The following is a 21,235-nucleotide window of genomic DNA, read 5'->3' on the forward strand; positions in this document are numbered from 1 at the left end:
TGCTTTAATTTGTTAAAATTATCCTACTGATATAATAGGCATTTAAGGTTTTAGTTTTTGCATGCTACTGTTGCCATTTATAATATGAGGAAATAACACAGTTTCACAGTGATTAGAATGTGTTTCTTTGCTGTTGGCCTTTGAATTTTTTGCATAAAAATAGTGATTAACAAATTGCTGGACATCAAAATGTTAAGAGACTTACTTTGATTTTGGTTATGTCTTTGAGGCTTGTTCTGTATGAAAAAAATAAAAACATTGCGTAAATATAAACAATGTACAGTATCTCACAGAAGTGAATACATCCCTCACATTTTTGTAAATATTTTATTATATCACTGAAGAAATGACAATTTGCTACAGTGTAAAGTAGTGAGTGTACAGTTTGTATAAATTTGCTGTCCCCTCAAAATAACTCAACACACAGCCATTAATGTCTAAGCCGTTGGCAACAAAAATGAGTACACCCCTAAGTGAAAAAGTCCAAATTGGGCACAAAGTGTCAATATTTTGTGTGGCCACCATTGTTTTCCAGCAGTGCCTTAACCCTCTTGGGCATGGAGTTCACCAGAGCTTTACAGGTTGCCACTGGAGTCCTCTTCCACTCCTCCATGACGACATCACAGAGCTGGTGGATGTTAGAGACCTTGCGCTCCACCTTCCGTTTGAGGATGCCCCACAGATGGTCAATAGGGTTTATGTCTGGAGACATGCTTGGCCAGTCCATCACCTTTACCCTCAGCTTCTTTAGCAAGGCAGTGGTCGTTTTGGAGGTGTGTTTGGGGTCATTATCATGTTGCATTACTGTGCTGTGGCACCAGCCTCCGAAGGGAGGGGATCAGGCTTTGCTTTAATATGTCACAGTACTTGTTGGCATTCATAGTTCCCTCAATGAACTGTAGCTCCCCAGTGCCGGCAGCACCAGATCATGACACTCCCACCACCATGTTGACTGTAGGCAAGACACACTTGTCTTTGTATGTCTCACCTGGTTGCCGCCACACACACTTGACACCATCTGAACCAAATAGGTTTATCTTGGTCTCATCAGACCACAGGACATGGTTCCAGTAATCCATGTCCTTAGTCAGCTTGTCTTTAGCAAACTGTTTGTGGGCTTTCTTGTGCATCATCTTTAGAAGAGGCTTCCTTCTGGGATGACAGCCATGCAGACCAATTTGATGCAGTGTATGGCGCATGGTCTGAGCACTGACAGGCTGACCCCCACCCCTTCAACCTCTGCAGCAATGCTGGCAGTCTATTTCCCAAAGATAACCTCTGTATATGACACTGAGCACATGCACTCAACCTCTTTGGTCGACCATGGCGAGGCCTGTTCTGAGTGGGACCTGTCCTGTTAAACCGCTGTATGGTCTTGGCCACTGTGCTGCAGCTCAGTTTCAGGGTCTTGGCAATCCTCTTAAAGCCTAGTCCATCTTTATGTAGAGCAACAATTCTTTTTTTCAGATCCTCAGAGAGTTCTTTGCCATGAGGTGCCACGTTGAACTTCCAGTGACCAGTATGAGAGAGTGAGAGCGATAACCCCAAATTTAACACACCTGCTCCCCATTCACACCTGACCTTGTAACACTAATGAGTCACATGACAGCGGGGAGGGAAAATGGCTAATTGGGCCCAATTTGGTTATTTTCACTTAGGGGTGTACTCCCTTTTGTTGCCAGCGGTTTAGACATTAATGGCTGTGTGTTGAGCTATTTTGAGGGGACAGCAAATTTACACTGTTATACAAGCTGTACATTCACTACTTTACATGTTGCAAAGTGTCATTTCTTCAGTGTTTCACAGATTTCCCTGCATGAATAATAAAAAATAAATAAATATGATCAGATAGTTATCCTCGAGGATACAAATGTTTGAGCCAGGACTCAAGGTTCTAGGCTTTCTGTTAAAATTGTACTTAGGAAGGACATTCTGAAGATTGCTATTTTAGCTTTATGTAATGTAGACCTGTGGGAGATGAGGTACATGTAAACCCTATTACTTGCTGCTTGATGATCTTTAAAAGACTCCTGCAGAAATTGACTTGCTATTTAAAATGTGCTGTGCTGATTAAGTTCAATGAGGATTGTGCCACTGCATCAGGTTCTCACTTTTTAAAATTTAAATTTTTACTGAGTGCAGAAAATATAGCGACCCCTTTCCTGCACTCTGCACTTCCTGCACTCTGACAAGGAGACCTTTGGGTTTGCTACACAGCAGCTGCAGTCAACTGCCCTCTTCTCCTCTCCTCTTATCTGGTCAGGGACAGCTTTGTATTATATTAAATGAATACATTTGCAAAATACAAAACTTCCTGTGAATAGACAAGGGTGAAGAAGGGCAAGCAATGCAGCTGCTTTGTAGCTAAGCTGCATCTCTCTTGTCCATGCACAGGGAGTATAGGAATATGGCCAGGGCTTTTTTTCAGCAGGAACTTGGGGGAACGCAGTTCCGCCACCTCCTGCACTGAATGTATGTAATGGCAAGGGGTGTTGGTGTGTGCCAGAAGGTTTATTAGTGCTGGCTGCTGGGGAATCTATTGTCTCTGGAGGGGATATAATTTTGCATGGTGGTCTATTATTGCTGATGGGGGATCAATTGTTGCTTGAAGGGATCTCCTGTGGAGGGAGGGGTCTATTGTTGCTGACTGCTGGAGAATCTATTGATGCTGGCTGCTAGGAGAGCTGCTGTTGCTATTGGTGGTCTATTGTTGCTGGGTTGGTATTTTGTTTCTGAGGTTCATTGTAGCTGGGGGAGTCTGCTGCTGCTGGCTGCAGGGAATCTATTTTACTACTTTTCTTGTTATTAAATTCCATACAAATTACTTAGCACCACAAAATTATATGTTGCTGTGTATTCTCTATGAGAAGCGGCCCTGGGAGGTGGGAAGGGGGTGGAACTAAGAGATGGTGCTCAGAGATAGGTAGGGTGCGGAGACCAGAAATATTTCAGAAGGGGGGAGTTCCTGCACCTCTTCTTTGAGAGAAAAAGCCCTGAATAAGGCACTCAATAAAAATGTAAATTGTAAATAAAAGAGAGAAATCCACAAGGGTAGACAGTTTTAAATAGTGATTAATTCCTGGAGTTCTGACATATGAAACATATTTACTAAAATGCATACAATGGCATAGTTAAAGAAGAAAAATACCTGTTGATCAAGTAATTGTTCTTGTAGTTCAAGATAAGAACAAGGACTCCACGAGATAACACAGGAACGAAACAAGGGTACAATAGACAGCTTTGAATCTCTCTGTTGTGAAAATGAGGAAAAAGGGAGAGATTCAGCAGTTTATCGAAAGAAAACCGGTCAGGGCTGACATAATTCCTCACTGTTTCAGCACAACAAATGGCATGTGTTGTCAGTCCACAACAGGATATTGGGAGCTGAGTGTATTTTTGACATTTCAACAGGTATTTTTCTGTACTTGCAGGGACCTTTTAAAGGGATGAAACCTGGGAAAATGTGCATGCATTGCAAAGATGTACTGCAAATGCGGTTTTTATTTTGCCCCGACATGAGCTCTAACCCTTTAGCTGGCAGAGCAGTTTTTGCATTTTTTTATCACATTTGGTAAAAAGCCTTTTTTAGGCCTGGAGATTAATTAAAACCCCCAAACATATATTTTATGAAGATCGAGATCCTGGAGAAAAAATGATGGTGGATGCATTTTTTAATGTCTCATGATACTAATGCAACTGTTTATCAATCACAAACACAATATATTACCCAGTTTTTGTTGCAAAATATATAAGATGAGTTTGCATTGAGTGAGTAGATACCCAACATGTCATGCTTGCACATGTGAAACCGCAACAACATTCAGTGCCCCAAATTTTCCATAGGTGATGGACTTAAAGGCTTTTACAGGTGATCAGTTTTGAGATGACCATGAATGATGGCCCTAGACGTATTGTTCTCCCTCTGGCATGCAAGGTGATGTGTAACGTGTAGCCCACTAGACATTTTTTCAAAGATTGCTGCCGTGTGTCTGTATATACAGGGGGGCTCTAAATATGTTTTTCTTTTTTCTTTTTTTTTTTTTATTTTGTTCTTTTGAATTTTGTTTAAACTTTTTATAACTAACTTTATTGCTATCGTATAGGGGAGCAATATCCCCCTTGTGATAGCAATATTGCTGTAGACAGGTCCTCTTTAAGGAAACATCAGTGGTCACCTATGGGCCCCAATGAAGCTGATCAAGAGGATATTGTGCCACAGCATTCGGGGAATTACAGCTCTGAACCAGGGAAGTGATATAATAAAAGTAGCTTCCGAGTTCATTCACAAATGTTCGCCAAGTTCCCTCCACTTTACCCATCTTTAGCTCTGTCCCTGGCCTGCAGGTGGGACATTGAAGCCCAAAATACATAGTGAGGGGCAATACATTCCAGTGGCTGTGGAAGCAATCAGGAGATGATCGACTTAACAACTATACACATGTTCCTGCTGTAGCAGCTGGTAGTGTGTGTAATTACCCCTGCTGCTGCTGAAAAAAGCCTTATATCATTGACCGCAAAGGGGGTACGGCTGAACTGCAGAATTTTGTAAAAAAAAAATACCCTTTCAGTATTTAACTGCTCATTGAGTCTAGGGAGTAGAGGGATAAGCTAATTACCTTATTCCTTGGTCCAGCGGTCTTCTCTTCTCTCCATTGCTCTGGGTTGTGGGAGGGCCCTTACTGACTTTACATACTATGCAGGACTGTTGGAGTAAATGCCTGCTGGAGAGCCTTAACCACTTCCCGACCGGCCGTTGTATATAAACGGCCGGACGGTGGCACTGCAGGGTCGGGTGGCCGTCTATAAACGGCCTCCCCGCACCCTGCTTGTGCGCGCTCCCTGGGAGCGTGCAGCACCGCGATCCGGTGCCCGCTGTGTCCTCTGGACACAGTGAAACACCGATCGTCGGACGGGACCTCTGTACGAGGTCCCGATCATGTGATCACTGATTGGCCAATCAGTGATCACATGCAAAGTAGTAAGCACGATGTCACTTCTGACATCATTGCTTACTACGTGTGAAATCTGTGAATGATTACAGAGGTCACATGGTACAAGGCTATTCACAAAAGCCTTGTACCATGTGACAAGCTGTGACCAATCACAGCTCACTCAGTTCTTTTCAATGAGTGCAAGAATGCACACAGAGAGAAAGAGAAATGATTGCTTTTACATCCTATATGGGTGTAAAAGCAATCAGTGTAAAAAAAGAAAAAAAATCTTCATCACCCCTCACAAGTAGTACAGTGTCACCATGGTGACACTGTACTGCTAGGGTGACTATGCAAAAAAAAATAAAAATAAAAAATAATAATATAAAAAAATAAAATAAAAATGTAAAAAAAATGTTTAAAAATTATAATTTTTGCTTATAAACTAATTTGGATTTTTTTTTTTTACTAAAAAGATAACGGAATAAATTTTGGCTAAGATTTATGATGAAATATTATTTATTTGCAAAATTTTATAAAAAAAACACCTTTTTTCAAAATTTTTGGACATTTCATTTACATAGCAAAAAAAATACAAATCCCAGTGGTGAATAAATACCACCAAAATAAAGCTTTATTTATCTAAAAAAAAAATGGTAAAAAATTCATTTGGGTACAGTGTTGCATGACCGCGCAATTGTCATTCAAAGTGTGATAGCGCTAAAAGCTGAAAATTGCCCTGGTCAGGAAGGGGGTAAAAGTGTCCGGTCTGGAAGTGGTTAAACTGGCCATACATTGATCCAAATTCAACTGGTTCAGCAGGGACTGGCGGAATTTTGATCCATGCATGGGCACCCTGGTTGTACAAAAGTCGAACTATCAATCGACTTCTGTACAACCAGCCTGTCAGGTTTTTCTGGCTATAGCCAGCAACACTAATCATTGTGTTCTGCTGGCAGGGAAATCTCCCTGTCGGCAGAACACAATAGCTCTGTGGGAGGAATTCCACCATCAACACTTAGTGTTGATAGGGCAATTGAGCAGTTTTCTTTCTTTCCACCCATTGTGGAAGGAAAGAAAATTGCATAAATTATGGTCTGCCTTGGAAAAGAGGCTTTGGGGGACCAGTCACACACATGGAGGGAGCCTGCCGAAGCAAGGAGTAAGGTAAGCATTGCAACTTATTCCTCTACCCCTAGATGTAATGAGCATTTAACGATTGTACTGCAGGGGTATTTAACTGCTTCCCGTCCGCCCTATAGAAGTAATACAGGGCAGCACGGGTGCGCAAAATCATGTGTATATATACGTGATTTTGCATTTCCGGGTGGGCCGCTATTCGCAGCCTCGGCTGTCAATCACCAGGTCTCAACCAGTGATTACTTGCTGGTGATCGAGGAGCATTACCGACAGAGGGAGAGAACTGTATGTAAACAATACAGTTCTCTCCCCTGTCAGCTCCTGCACGCTGCTATGCATGGCTTTGCATAGCAGAGCCATGCATTGCAATGTGCTTACAGTGAAGCACACACACAGCACACCGTAAAACAGCACACAGTTAACCCTTTGATCGGCCCACATGTTAACCCCTTCCTGCCTAGTGCCACTAGTACAGTGTCAGTGCTTTTTATTAACATTGATCACTGTATTGATGTCACTGGGGATGTCAGTGACACCAAGTCAATTCCCCCCAGTGTCAGAATGCCCGCCGCTGTCCCACTATAAGTTGCTGATTGACGCCATTGCTAGTAAAAATTATTTAAAAAATCCCAGTACATATGCCAGCATTTTTAAACGCTATAACTTTCACATAAACCAATTAATTTACATGTATTGGGATTTTTTTTTTAGCAAAGACATGTAGCAGAATACATTTTGGCCTAAAATTAAGATTGCATATTATTTTTGTTTTTACTGGACATAATAGCAAAAAGTCAAAAATATTTTTTTTTTCTCAAAATTCTTGGTCTATTTTTTTATTTTTATAATGCAAAAAAATTAAATAATGCACAGCCAATCAAATACCACCAAAAGAAAGCTATATTTGTGGGAAAAACAGGACGTAAATTTCATTTGGCTGCAGTGTTGCATGACCACGCAATTGTCAGTTAAGGTAACACAGCGCCGTAACACAAAAAATGACCTGGTCAGGAAGGGGAGTAAATCCTCTGGAGGGCCAGTGGTTAAAGAAAATAATGAAGTTCAGCTTTAATGTGTGCTTAAGAATACAAACTGTTCTGTGGTCTCAGACATTTCAGGCAGCGGAATGTTATTTATTAGTATTGGATGTCTGTGGAGTAAAAAAACTGACATAAGATAATGCATTAAAGATGCAAGATTGCTATGCCACTTTCAGAAAATTTAGTACAACAAGACTTCCAATGTTGAGTAAAGGGAAATCCAGTACATATCAGTTATTCCCTTGGCTAAAGCACATTATCACACTTCCACCTACATTCAGGGGTTTCTTGCTAATGTTATACTTCGCGTTTATAGTAGTATTTAATAAAACCTTGTTTTTGTGTGTTTTTTTTTTTTTTTTCTCAGGAACAAGAGACAATGAACCAAACTGTGGAAGACCTTTGGGACTTAGAGCTGGCCCTAATGGAACTCTTTTTGTTGCAGATGCTTATCAGGGAATATTCAAAGTGAATTCTGTTACAGGTATTCTATAAATATATATTACATATTGATACAAAGATTCCTAAGTGTAACAGGATCAAGGGCACCACTTCCCTTTGTGAATACAGCAGCAGATATAGTAAAAGAATTAATGACAGAAAAAACAATATACAAAGCAATCTATGGGTCATTAAGGAGGGTTATCTTACCTGGGTGTGCAGAAATGCTGAATAGTTGAAAAGATGAACTGATTATTAGAAATAATAGGCTCTTGAACCATTAGTCTCACTATAAATGAATATCAGTGGCCATAGGAGGGGAAAACCCCGTATAGTATCACATGCGAATGGTCAAGTAAAAAAAAAAACCTATTTGTGTCTACACAGCAACATTTAGGAAGTGTCCGCTTTAGAAAAAGAACATAGGCCATTTCACTATATTACCCCTCCTAAAGCTGGATGTGTTTTAGAACTCCTGCAAAGCTTGGATTACACTTTGTGCCTGCCGGGGGGGGCACCCTACAAGACATGGACTTTTGCCCACTGAGTAGAGAGGGGGATCAATCCTGCTTCTATATGAAACTCAAAAAAAGTAGAAACAAAGAAGGGCTAAGGTAATGAGCTCCTACAAATAATGATTTGTCCCAGTCCATGAAATAAAGGAGTGTAAATGTTCCTACTTGGTACATCAGTAAATGAAGACCTTCCTTAACAGACCATCCCAATGGCAGCTAATTGCGACGGCCCATCCTCCACATGTTGGGCTTTAAAAACCCCTGCCATCCCAACGGCGTCTGACATCACCGGTGGGATGCAGACGCCCACTGGCACCATTGTGCATGCGCCCACCCAGCAGAAGTGATGTCACAGGCACACGGGATGGCACAAACTGTACCATCTTGGAACTTCCCACTACCAGAGCATAGCTTGGGGCTGGTATAACTAAGCACAATAGGTCAAACCACTGGATCTCATGAGGACCAAGGAAAGGAAACCCTCAGGGTGGAAATAAAGGAATGGAACCTCAGGGAAGTGGGAAGGCCAGAAGGGGCAAACAGATCCACCCCCCTAGATGGAACTGTGAATGGTATAGAGAAATATCTGATGTATGTGTCGTTCGGGTGGTGAGTAAATATAGAACCTTAATTGGCAGGGCATACCATAGTGGTATTATAGATTAAAAAAAAACTTGGGAATATCTAAATGTGAGGTCTCCAAGAACTCCCACCCTGTGTGCTTTACCCAAGATCGATTAAAAACATGACCCAGCCCCCAGGAAGAACCTTAGTCTCAGGGATAAGTTGTCTGACAGAACCAGCTAGTCAGCTGGTATATGATTACTTGCGTCCCCATGTAAGAACACTTACTTCCTCTACTCAGGATACAATTGATCTACTCAGAGCTCTAGATGGGATTTCTATCCCAGAAGGAGCATGGTTGGTGGCAGTGGATTTAAGGGCCCGCTACAACTCAATCACCTGTGATATGGGGGTTTGAATTGTGGAGGACTTAATTTCGGACCGGGGAATTCCAGCTGAACCCTATAATCAATTCATTCTTGATCTGCTCCAAATTATTTTGACCAACAACATCTTTGTTTGGGCACTCCCACTACCTCCAGGTGCAGGGAGTTGCGATGGGGACCAAGTATGCCCCATCATACGCAAACCTGTACATGGGGGGCGGTGGGAGCGTGACCTATTTTTCAGGGAGGATCTCCAGGATAGTTTGATTAAGGTGTTAGTTTGGAGCACATTCATTGATGATGTCTTCTTGATTTGGACTGGTTCTTGGGATGAGTTGAATGCTTTTTAGGAGATACTCAAATGTAACAGCTGTGATCTAAAATTTACAATGAATTGCCACCAACAAATGATTAGTTTCCTCGATATATAGATTTTTGTCAACGTTGATGGTAGTTTTGGCTCTACAGTGCCTTGAAAAAGTATTCACATACCTTGAAATGTTACACATTTTGTCCTGTTACAACCAAAAACGTAAATATATTGTATTTTTTGGTATTTTATGTGATAGACCAACACAAATTGGCACATAATTGTGAAAAGGAAGGAAAATGATAAATATTTTTTTACAAATAAATATCTGAAAAGTGTGGCTTGCATTCGTATTCAGCCCCCTTTACTCTGATACCCCTAACTAAAATCTATTGGAACCACCTGTGTGAATTTAAGTATAAATACAGCTGTTCTGTGAAGCCCTCAGAGGTTTGTTAGAGAACAGCATCATGAAGGCCAAGGAACACAACAGACAGGGATAAAGTTGTGGAGAAGTTTAAAACAGGGTTAGGTTATAAAAAAATATCTTAAGATTTGAACATCTCATGGAGTACTGTTCAATCCATCATCCAAAAATAGAAAGAGTGTGGCACAACTGCAAACCTACCAAGACATGGCCGTCCACCTAAACTGACAGGCCGGGCAAGGAGAGCATTAATCAGGGAGGCTGACTACAAATGCACGCTACACTTTTCAGATATTTATTTGTAAACAATTTTGAAAACCATTTATAATTTTCCTTTCACTTCCCAATTATGTGCCACTTTGTGTTGGTCTATCACATACAGTAAAATCCCAATAAAATACATTTACATTTTTGGTTGTAACATGACAAAATCTGGAAAATTTCAAGGGGTATGAATACTTTATCAATGCACTGTACTTTTGTATAGGAAGCCCTCTGGAATACTATTTTACATGCTACTAGCTCTCACCAGACATCCTTGGTGTCCACTAGTATTCTATATAGTCAGTACCTTCATTTTTAAAAGAAACTGTAGCAGATTTTGAAATTGAGGCTAAGGCACTTCAAAGACCCTTAGTCAAATGTGGGTACAGCAAAATGTGACTTAAAAGGCATATCATCAAGCCAAAAATCAGGATAGAGACAGTCTGATTCACAGTATGAGAACCAAACTCAGTACACAAAACATGAGATTAATTGCGTGTTATTCTGGCCCACAAAGGCAGATTAGTCAAATTATGCAGAAATATTGGTACTTACTTCGAGTGGATGATGTATTGTCTAAGTATATCAGCAATCACCCAGAGATCACAAAGGAAACAGAGTATGGCGCCAGATTAGTATGGTTAAAAACAACACTTAAATGCCATTTCTCACTAACATCTGAAAGATCTGTAGACTGCTCCTGGTGTCAGAGTGGTGATGCGATATACAGCTCACCGCAGTCTGGATGGACTGATGGGCACAAGCAAGGACCTGCTGCAGGATAGTAAATCGGCGGTGTCTCTCCTCTCACTCACAGCACTAACCGGAAGGTAGACAGGAGAATGTGACAGGCTGTGGTGGTGGGGTTTCTGACCTCAACGCGCTTGCTAGGTCCTGGCTCCTTTTTCAAGCTCGAGCAGAGAGACGCCGCCGATTTTACCATCTCGCAGCTGGTCCCTGCTCGTGTCTTTCAGGCCTATCAGTCCATCCAGATTGCTGAGACCTGTATATCGCACTGTCACTCTGACACCTGGAGCGGTCTACAGGTCTTTCAGATGTAAGTGAGAAATGGTATTTAAGTGTTTCTAACCATACACTAATCTGACGCCCTGCTCTTGTTTCCTTTGCTTGTAAGGGATTACCCAGATCCTCTGGCTAGGAGCTTCTGGATAGAGTGTGTTTTTCTCTCATCCACCTTTTCAGCCATCCATCCACCGGCTTTGTGAACTCTATGGATTATACACTGTGGACTTGAGCACTGAATGTGCTTGTTTAATCACAAGTTGAACTGGTTACTGCTGAATCGCCCAGAGATTACCTACAGAAGATCGCAGTCCTTAAAGGATCAGTTGGTCCACAGTCACTATTCATCAAAAGGAATAACTAGGGCTAGAACTATGGGCACAACGCTACGTGGCAGGTGCGGCTTTTGTCACGTCATTCTCGGGGTGCAACAGTTGGCGAGATAGGGTGAGACTAACGGTGCAAGAACCTATTTTTTCAGTGTATGAGTTCATCTTATCAACTATTCAGCACTTCTGTGCACCATAATGACCCATGAATTATTGCTTTTTGTTTTGCTTTTTCTATCATGATTTTTATTACTATAACTGCTGGTGTATTCATAAATACTATTTGGCATTTCTAGTGGCATCTTTTGCAGTTTTCATAAGTCTCCTGAGAAAGTCAAAATTCTGGCAAAACATTCAAAGCTGAATTTCACTGCATAGATCTCCAAGCCACATAGGTATTTTGTGGTGGTTTATGTCCAATGCTGTAAAGTGTTGTTTTAATGTTTTTTGCATTGTGATAAAATTATTGATTTTTTTATCGTATTTTTGAAGTTGTGATTATGGCACCTTTTTAAAATCCCTCTTTACTCTTCTTCCAAAAGTATCAGTTGCATATGTTGAGGTATTTTAAAGAAGTGTTGATTTCACTGAACAAATCAACTGATCCATTTTTCTATTTGCACAGGTGAAGTAGAGAGGCTGGTTTCTTCCAGGATCCCAGTTCAAGGAAAGAAAATGTCCTTTGTTAATGACCTCACTGTGACCAGTGATGGTAGAAAGGTCTACTTTACTGATTCCAGCAGTAAATGGCAGAGAAGGGATTACTCCTTCCTAGTTATGGAAGGCACAGACGATGGCCGGTAAGTGTTTTTTTTTGTTTTTAGTATAGTGCAGCAAAATCCACAGTGCTTTTACATAGTAGATAGGTCAATTACTTCTATCCTTACTGTAAATTAGTTTGCAATATAATGTCCCTACCATAGTCCTGCACAAACATACAGTAGAGCCAAATTAGGCAGAAGCTTATTTTCCTACTGGTATGTTTTCTGATTATTCAGTTGGTTGTTTGAAATCTTTCATTACTAGAAGCAGTAGATGCATTGGTATTATTGTACTTTCAACCGTAAATGGCTACAGATTAATTTGCGTGTTTACTTCATTTACTTGCTCCATATCTTTTACTAAAGAAATAGTTGCTTTATACAATAAATGCAGGTGTCCTGTACTCTTTAACTTTGCTGGCTACAGAATGCTTCTAAGATACTTCAAGGGCAGTCCAAAGAGCCCTGCAGACAGTGCAGTATAGAACCATTTTATATTTCTTTGCTAAAAGGTGTGCAGTCAGTGTCCAGGAGAAGAAGCTATAAGATACAAGTGCATACTTTTATCATTCTGCATGTAGCCACATCTGTGTGGTACAGCATTTAATTCCCCTGGCTGTTGTGATAATGCACCTGCTGTAGAAATCTTTGCACTTTATGGTGAAAACAGTTGTTATTAGAAGTAGACATATCTCAGATGCATAGCCTACTTAGGTGTCAAAAAGTAGTTACCACTAAGTCCACCATGGAAATAATTTCAGTGTGGCACTGCAGCTCTTCAGCACCTTAATGTGAGCTGTGCTTTGCCCATGTGGAATAAAACAACAGAAAAATTACAAAATTCATATATGCAGTAGCCCCATGCTCAGTAGCCCCATGCTCACTTAGCAGGGATAATATACTTGCCTTACTCCTCACTCCAGCAGGCCCCCCTCCCAGCACTGTGAACAGTTTTCTGCAGCTGCTCTGTCTCTGGGTGCATTCCAGCCTCCTAAGCTTACAATTCAAGGTTAACGTGGTGTATGTGACAACATGGACTCTCTGTCCATAGACTGAAGCTTTGGGTAGAGGAGGATTGCAGCGCTAGAGTGAGGAATCAGATCAGTGATAGAGCCTGTTCTGCAATCTCCTAGTACATAATGAGCTAATAACTCTTGCAGTGCTGTGGGTGCATTTTGTTAATTTACATGGAGTTAGGCTTTAACATTACACGTACACACACACACGTACACACACACACACATACACACACAAACGTAGCCAAGAGATATATCTACTACTAAAGAAAATGGTATGCATAAGAATCTCTCTCTCTGCCCCCATGTGACAGCACCAAGAGACAAGCACCAGCACTCGCATGAGGGTAGGGAAAGAGATCTTATCCCTTTTTGTAAGCTTTTCATTTTGGGTAAAGAGAATTAAAAGTGAGTATGTACAGCTTGGGTGTTAGGCAAACCTGTTGCTTTGTTCTGAATGGGCAGAGCACAGGTTCACTTAAAACTAGAGGTAATTACTCCAATATTGTATGGCAAACTCAAGTGCTGATACTTGTTTACACTTCACGAACTATCGAGCTTGGGGAATCTGAGTTGTCTAGCAGTTAGTTATCAACTGCAGTAGTTATAAAAACAATTTAAACAGTGGACTTTCACTTTGGCATTTCTAAGTGCAGGAACCCTCAGGTGTCAGCACAGTGTCAGTGAAGCCTAATTGAAAGTTTCATTTATTTATCATAGCTGTGATCCTATTGTCATTGCATGTTGCTCCATTTTGAAATAAGTTGCATATAGTAAGTTTAAGTATGCTTTGCAATTGTTAAGAATGTCATACAGCTTAAAATACATTATGCCCAATTGTGTTTGCTAAAATAAGGGCTGTTAATATGGGTGTTCTTTTGACAGCGATGAAGCTTGTCCATTCATGTACATGACAGCGTGGAGATTAGTATAATCCTATAATTGCTTGTCATTTTCAGCTTGCTAGAGTTTGACACCGTGACAAAGGAAGTAAAAGTTTTAATGGCTGGATTGCGGTTTCCCAATGGCGTTCAGCTTTCTCCTGCAGAGGATTTTGTACTTGTTGCTGAAACCACTATGGCACGTGTGAGGAGGTATGTTGTTTTGAGCACATGATGCCATCTATTCCCTTGCCAAAAACCTGCACTAGAAGTAGAACAAAACTGTTTATATGGTTAGTGTGAAACTCCTATGAGAGCAAAGCATGTTTCCTACTGTAACATACAGTGAAAGAAGTAAGTATTTGATATCCTGCTGATTTTGAATGTTTGCCCACTCACAAAGAAATGATCAGTCTAAAAATCGAATAGTAGGTGTATTGTAACACTGAGGGACAGAATAGCAATAACAAATTCAAAATAAATACATGTCTAACAAATTATGCACTGATTTGCATGTTCATGAGGGAAATAAGTATTTGATCATTTTCACAAAACTTGACTTAGTACTTGATGGCAAATCCCTTGTTGGCAATCACAGAGGTCAGACGTTTCCTGTAGTTGACCACCAGGTTTGCACACATCTTAGGAGGGATTTTGGCCCACTCCTCTTGGCAGATCCTCTCCAAGTCATTAAGGTTTGGTCGCTGACGTTTGGCAACTCAAACTTTCAGCTCCCTCCACAGATTTTTAATCGGATTAAGGTCAGGAAACTGGCTAGGCCACTCCAGGACCTTAATGTGCTTCTTCCTGAGCCACTCCTTTGTTGCCTTGGCTGTGTGTTTTGGGTCAATTTCATGCTGGAACACCCATCCACGACCCATTTTCAATGCCCTGGCTCAGGGAAGAAGGTTCTCACCCAAGATTTGACAGTAAATTGCCTCGTCCATCGTCCCTTTGATGTGGTGCAGTTGTCCTGTCCCCTTAGCAGAAAAACACCCCCAAAGCAGAATGTTTCCACCACCATGTTTGACAGTTGGGATGGTGTTCTTGGGGTCATAGGCAGCATTCCTCCTTAAAACATGGCGAATTGAGTTGATGCGAAAGAGTGCAACGTTGGTCTGATCTGACCACAACACTTTCAACCAGTCCTCCTCTGCATCATTGAGATGTTCAGTGGCAAACTTCAGGCGGGCCTGGACATGAGCTTTCTTGAGCAGAGGGACCTTGCGGGCACTGCAGGATTTCAGTCCTCTTTGGTGTAGTGTGTCACTAATTGTTTTCTTGGTGACTTTGGTCCCAGCTGCCTGGAGATCATTGACAAGATCCTCACATGTAGTTCTGGGATGATTGCTCACTGTTTTCATGATCATTGACACTCCACAAGATCTTGCATGGTGCACCAGACCTAGCAAGACTGACAGTTGTTTTGTGTTTCTTCCATTTCACCAACTGTTGTCACCTTCTCACCAAGCTGCTTGGCAATAGTTTGGTAGCCCAGTCCAGCCTTGTGTAGGTCTACAATCTTGTCCCTGACATCCTTGGACAGCTCTTTGGTCTTTGCCATGGTGGAGACTTTGGAATCTGATTGTTTGATTGCTCCTGTGGACAGTTGTCTTTTATACAGGTAATAAAATGAGATTAGCAGTACTCCCTTTAAGAGACTGCTTCCAATCTCAGCTTGTTACCTGTATGAAAGCACCTGGTAGCCAGAACTCCTGCTAAATGGTAGAGGATCAAATACTTATTTCCCTCATGAACATGCAAATCAGTACATAATTTGTTAGACATGCATTTCGTTTGAATTTTTTGTTGCTATTCTGTCTCTGTGTTACAATACACCTACCATTTGATTTTTAGACTGATCATTTCTTTGTGAGTGGGCAAACATTCAAAATCAGCAGGAGATCAAATACTTATTTCCTTCACTGTATGCCAAATACAGGGAGATATTAATAGTAATCGATAGTAAGAGCAGAGGAAGTAGAAACATGCTTTATATTATGTACATACTTTACCCTAAAAAAAAAAAGATTTTCCCCTGCAAGGTAATGTCACAACGTGTTAGTATGCATCACATACTAGCACATTCTGAATACTTACCCAAGAGCGAAGCCCTCCAATGGCGTCACCGCTGCAGCGGTTTTCATCTTTACCCAGTCTCCTTTCGGGTTCCTGGGTTGCAGCCACTTGAATAGTCGAAGCCGCGATTACGTCAACCCCGCACATGGGTGTGGGAGCTACGGCCACGGCCTACAGCTCTGAAGAAACAGCTTGGAAATGCTGTTCCTTCAGAACGCATGCTCTGTCGCTGCTGCTCACGAGAATATCTCCTAAAGGGTGCACATTTAGGAGATATTTAAATAAATATAAAAATGTAGCGCTACTCACATAAATACATATAAATTAAACAAATAAAATACACATGTGAATAGTGACACACTGTGTAAAATGAAAAACATGTGAAATAAACTAAAAGAATGCTCACTAAGTGCCACAATAAAAATATTAATAGATGAAATTACCTGTGAGATAATACACAATCATGCAATGTGACACGTTATGTAATACCACAAATATTGTGTTTTACAGCTGAACCAAAAAGTGATGGTGAATAATAGTCTAGAAAAAACAAGAATAGGTCTAAACCACTGCAAACTCAATAAAAAGCATAAACATGCAAAGACCTAGTGCATATATATATATATATATATATATATATATATATATATATACAATAAATATCTAAAAGTGCCACAAAATATAACAAAGAACGTGTACCCCCAATAAGGTACAATATGTATAAATATCTCAAATCAGTGTAATGAAAATACATAAAACAAAAAAAAAACAGTGTCCAATATTCGTGCAAATACTGTGCAACAATACACAAATTAGATCAAACTACAACGTCTGATCCGTGCTCAAAAAGTCCAATACGATGTGGATAATATCACTTTATCCAATTCAAGATGACACTCGTGCTGATAACAAGTGATAGTGGGTAACTGCTGTCAAAGAACAATCCAACCACCGGCTAGATTAGCCTCTCACCGCAAAGCTTCGACCTTTGAGGGTCAAAGCGTTTTGTGGGATCACACCCTCAGATCCTTCAAGTATGCAGCCTCTCCACTGGTCTGCTCTCACCGCAAACAAATCTCCCTCTCAGGGGGTTAGCACTCTGGTAGTGGCTCCTCTCCAGATAGGGTAGGGGTAAGTGCCAATATCTCATTCAAAAACATACACATCCTCAGTAACTGGTTAAGTATTGATGCAAATGGAGTGACACTGATGCCTCCAGCGACACAGAGGCTGACCTTTTAGTTGAAGGCTTCTTCTGAAGGGCTTCCAAAGGGACCATCAATGTAAATTTTTGTTTTTTTTCTCTGCTGGAAAATTGGAAGAATTTCTGAACCTTGACTGCACCGTGATGTCAGCAGGCTGCACAATCTTTCTGTCCAGTCTCCCACTACCTTCATGTGAACAGCAAAGGTTGCTTTGGTCTCTGTAGGACAGTAAGCCACATAGCCACATCATGTCACCCTAAATTTCTGTGGTCCTAACTCTATAAATCTATAAAGATTTAACACATGGACAGAAATATCAACAAGCGTGCTTCTTCTGCGATACCGTTATTTACTGCACCCTAGCAGTGCTTGGATAATTGGATGGCACTTGGTTTCTGAGCTTTGGTACACTTTAAGGCTCTGCAGCAAAAGCATGTGTTAACATCTGTTTACCACAACGCATGGCAATGCACCTACCCATGTGTTGTGCAGTGTCATTTGTTGTGAATGGCAACCCAATGCATTATACAGTAGGGCAGAAAGCCCTACAGTACACTGTGTGTTGTAGTGCACTGCATTGCTGAAGAATGGGTATGTACATTTTTTTTTGTTCATGATGGTGCATTAAGAGCCTATTCATAATAACAGGGCTGCCTTACCAGAACTTGTGTTAACACACTGCAATGGATCACTTAAGTTTGAGTCCAGCATTATGGCTTGTTTCAAGGGCAAAATGCAGCTTGCTTTCAGGTGCATTCAGCTTGCATTTGACATCCGTTTAAGACTCTTCCTATTGATTTTTATGGGGAGACAATCCGTTCTGATGTGAACAAATGCCTGTTAACTCAAGCTTACACTATACAGTACTACACTATACCACTTCGTGTGTGTATGTGTATATGTGTAAATGTATGCGTGTGTGTATGTATGTATGTATGTGTATATATATATATATATATATATATATATATATATATATATATATATACACGTACGTACGTGAAACTCGAAAAATTAGAATATCACGCAAAAGCTCATTTATTTCAGTAATACAACTTAAAAGGTGAAACTAATATATGTGATAGACATTACATACAAAGCAAGATAGTTCAAGCCGTGATTTGTCATAATTGTGATGATTATGGCTTACAGCTCATGAAAACCCCAAATCCACAATCTCAGAAAATTAGAATATTGTGAAAAGGTGCAATATTCTAGGCTCAAAGTGTCCCACTCTAATCAGCTAATTAAGCCATAACACCTGCAAAGGGTTCGTCAGCCTTTAATTGGTCGCTGTCTGGTCCATTAGGAATCACAATCATGGGAAAAACTGCTGACCTGACAGTTGTGCAGAAAACCATCATTGACACCCTCCATAAGGAGGGAAAGCCTCAAAAGGTAATTGCAAAAGAAGTTGGATGTTCCCAAAGTGCTGTATCAAAGCACATTAATAGAAAGTTATTTGGAAGGGAAAAGTGTGGAAGAAAAAGGTGCACAAGCAGCAGGGATGACCGCAGCCTGGAGAGGATTGTCAGGAAAAGGCCATTCAAAAGTGTTGGGGACTTTCACAAGGAGTGGACTGAGGCTGGAGTCAGTGCATCAAGAGCCACCACACACAGACTGATCCTGGACATGGGCTTCAAATGTCGTATTCCTCTTGTCAATCCACTCCTGAACAACAAACAACATCAGAAGCGTCTTACCTGGGCTAAAGAAAAACAGACCTGGTCTGTTGCTCAGTGGTCCAAAGTCCTCTTTTCTGATGAGAGCAACTTTTGAATTTCATTTGGAAACCAAGGACCCAGAGTATGGAGGAAAAATGGAGAGGCACACACTGCAATATGCTTGAAGTCCAGTGTGAAGTTTCCACAGTCTGTGTTGATTTGGGGAGCCATGTCATCTGCTGGTGTTGGTCCACTGTGCTTCATTAAGTCCAGGGTCAACGCAGTTGTCTACCAGGAGATTTTGGAGCACTTCATGCTTCCTTTCACAGACAAGCTTTATGGGGATGCTGACTTCATTTTCCAGCAGGACTTGGCACCTGTCCACACTGCCAAAAGCACCAAAACCTGGTTCCATGACTGTGGGATTACTGTGCTTGATTGGCCAGCAAACTCTCCTAACCTGAACCCCATAGAGAATCTATGGGGCATTGCCAAGAGAAAGATGAGAGACATGAGACCGAACAATGCAGAAGAGCTGAAGGCCGCTATTGAAGCATCCTGGTCTTCTGTAACACCTCAGCATTGCCACAGGCTGATAGCTTCCATGCCACACCGCATTGAGGCAGTAATTGTTGCAAAAGGGGCCCAAACCAAGTACTGAGTACATATGCATGCTTATACTTTTCAGAGGTCCGATATTGTTCTATGTACAATTCTTGTTTTATTGATTGCATGTAATATTCTCATTTTCTGAGATTGTGGATTTGGGGTTTTCATGAGCTGTAAGCCATAATCATCACAATTATGACAAATCACAGCTTGAACTATCTTGCTTTGCATGTAATGAGTCTATCTCATATATTCGTTTCACCTTTTAAGTTGCATTACTGAAATAAATGAACTTTTGCACAATATTCTAATTTTTCGAGTTTCAGCTGTATGTATGTATATGTATGTATGTGTATATGTATGTATGTGTGTGTGTGTATGTATGTATGTGTATGTATGTATGTATGTATGTATATATAATTATTATATTTTTTTTTCAAGAATAACAAACATGTCATACTTACCTGCTGTGTGCTGTTGTTTTGCACAGAGCAGTCCCAATCTTCTCGAGTTCCCTGCAGGCATTCCTGGCCTCTCCCTCCTGCCAAGTGCCCCTAAGAGCAAGCAGCTTGCTGTGGGGGCACCCAAGCAGGCTTGCTCCCGAGCCACTAATCTGCATGTCCATTCACACATGCTCTGCAGCTCGGCCCCACCCTTCTCTCTCTCCATTGGCTCACTGGCTGTGACAGTGCTCCTGCTACTGTCTCAGCCAGTAAGGAGTGAGAGTCCGCGGAGAGTCGAGGCACTCGTGCGCATCACTGGATCATGATGGGGCACTGGTAAGCATTAGGGGGCTGGGGAGGCTTCTGCACACAGAAGGTTTTTTACCTACATGTATAGAATGCATGAAGGTAAAAAACCTTGAGCTTTTACAAACACTTTAATAATTGTTTAATTACTTAAATACCGTTTTTATATAAAAAATAAAAAAAATCCTAAATATGTTTTATGTATTCCCAGTAAATGTAATGGAGCACTTTCACAATAGTAACATTAACAACATAAAAAATTGTTCAAGACTAATAAAAGGCCAGGTTACTCTAGCTTGTCTAATAAACTCCAGGTATAAAACCCTCGTGCTTCAACACCATGTAGCAATGATCCTAATGTGCAAGTCCATTGTTGACATTTAAAAGGCTTACCAGAGTAAAAATCTCACATACAAAGATATATTGCACTCAGCATGTATCAGCTTGGGACTGTATCAAGGTACTTTTCCTCTCACTTTATCAGCTAGAATATAGATAAAGATTTTGGGGTTGATTTACCGAAGGCAAATAGACTCTTCACTTTGCAAAGTGCAGTTGCTCCAGAACTTAGTAAATGAGGATAAGCTGCACTTTGCAAAGAATACCCAATCACCTGCAAAAAAAATGAAGAAAACTGCATTTTGCTTGCACATGATTGGATTATGGAAGTCAGTAGAGCTTCTACCTATTTGCTAAGCTCTGAAGCAACTGCTCTTGCATAGTCTATTTGCTTTTAGTAAATCAACCCCATAGAATCTAATGAGCATATCTCACAAGCATGAGCACATCTTGGCTGTGACACCCCTGTTCCTCTCATCCGTATCGGACATCCCCGATTATAATACATATAAGGGCAAGAGAAAACGCATCGTGTAGTAAACCCCAACGTTTACTGGTGCAA

General features: G+C 40.9%; 1 protein-coding gene across 2 annotated transcripts in view; it reads left to right on the plus strand.

Annotated features, from left to right (window-relative positions):
• Positions 1-21,235, plus strand: part of APMAP (adipocyte plasma membrane associated protein) — a 78,021-nt gene that overhangs the window by 38,057 nt on the left and 18,729 nt on the right. For both annotated transcript variants that reach the window (XM_089669780.1, XM_089669781.1), the window contains exons 5-7: positions 7,479-7,595; positions 11,996-12,170; positions 14,107-14,241. In XM_089669780.1, the coding sequence (XP_089525906.1) occupies positions 7,479-7,595; positions 11,996-12,170; positions 14,107-14,241 (427 nt within the window). The remainder of the gene's footprint in view (positions 1-7,478; positions 7,596-11,995; positions 12,171-14,106; positions 14,242-21,235) is intronic.

The sequence above is a fragment of the Staurois parvus genome, unplaced genomic scaffold, assembly GCF_062004578.1.
Source record: "Staurois parvus isolate SC_StPar_1 unplaced genomic scaffold, SC_StPar_1.0 ptg000081l, whole genome shotgun sequence".
NCBI lineage: Eukaryota > Metazoa > Chordata > Amphibia > Anura > Ranidae > Staurois > Staurois parvus.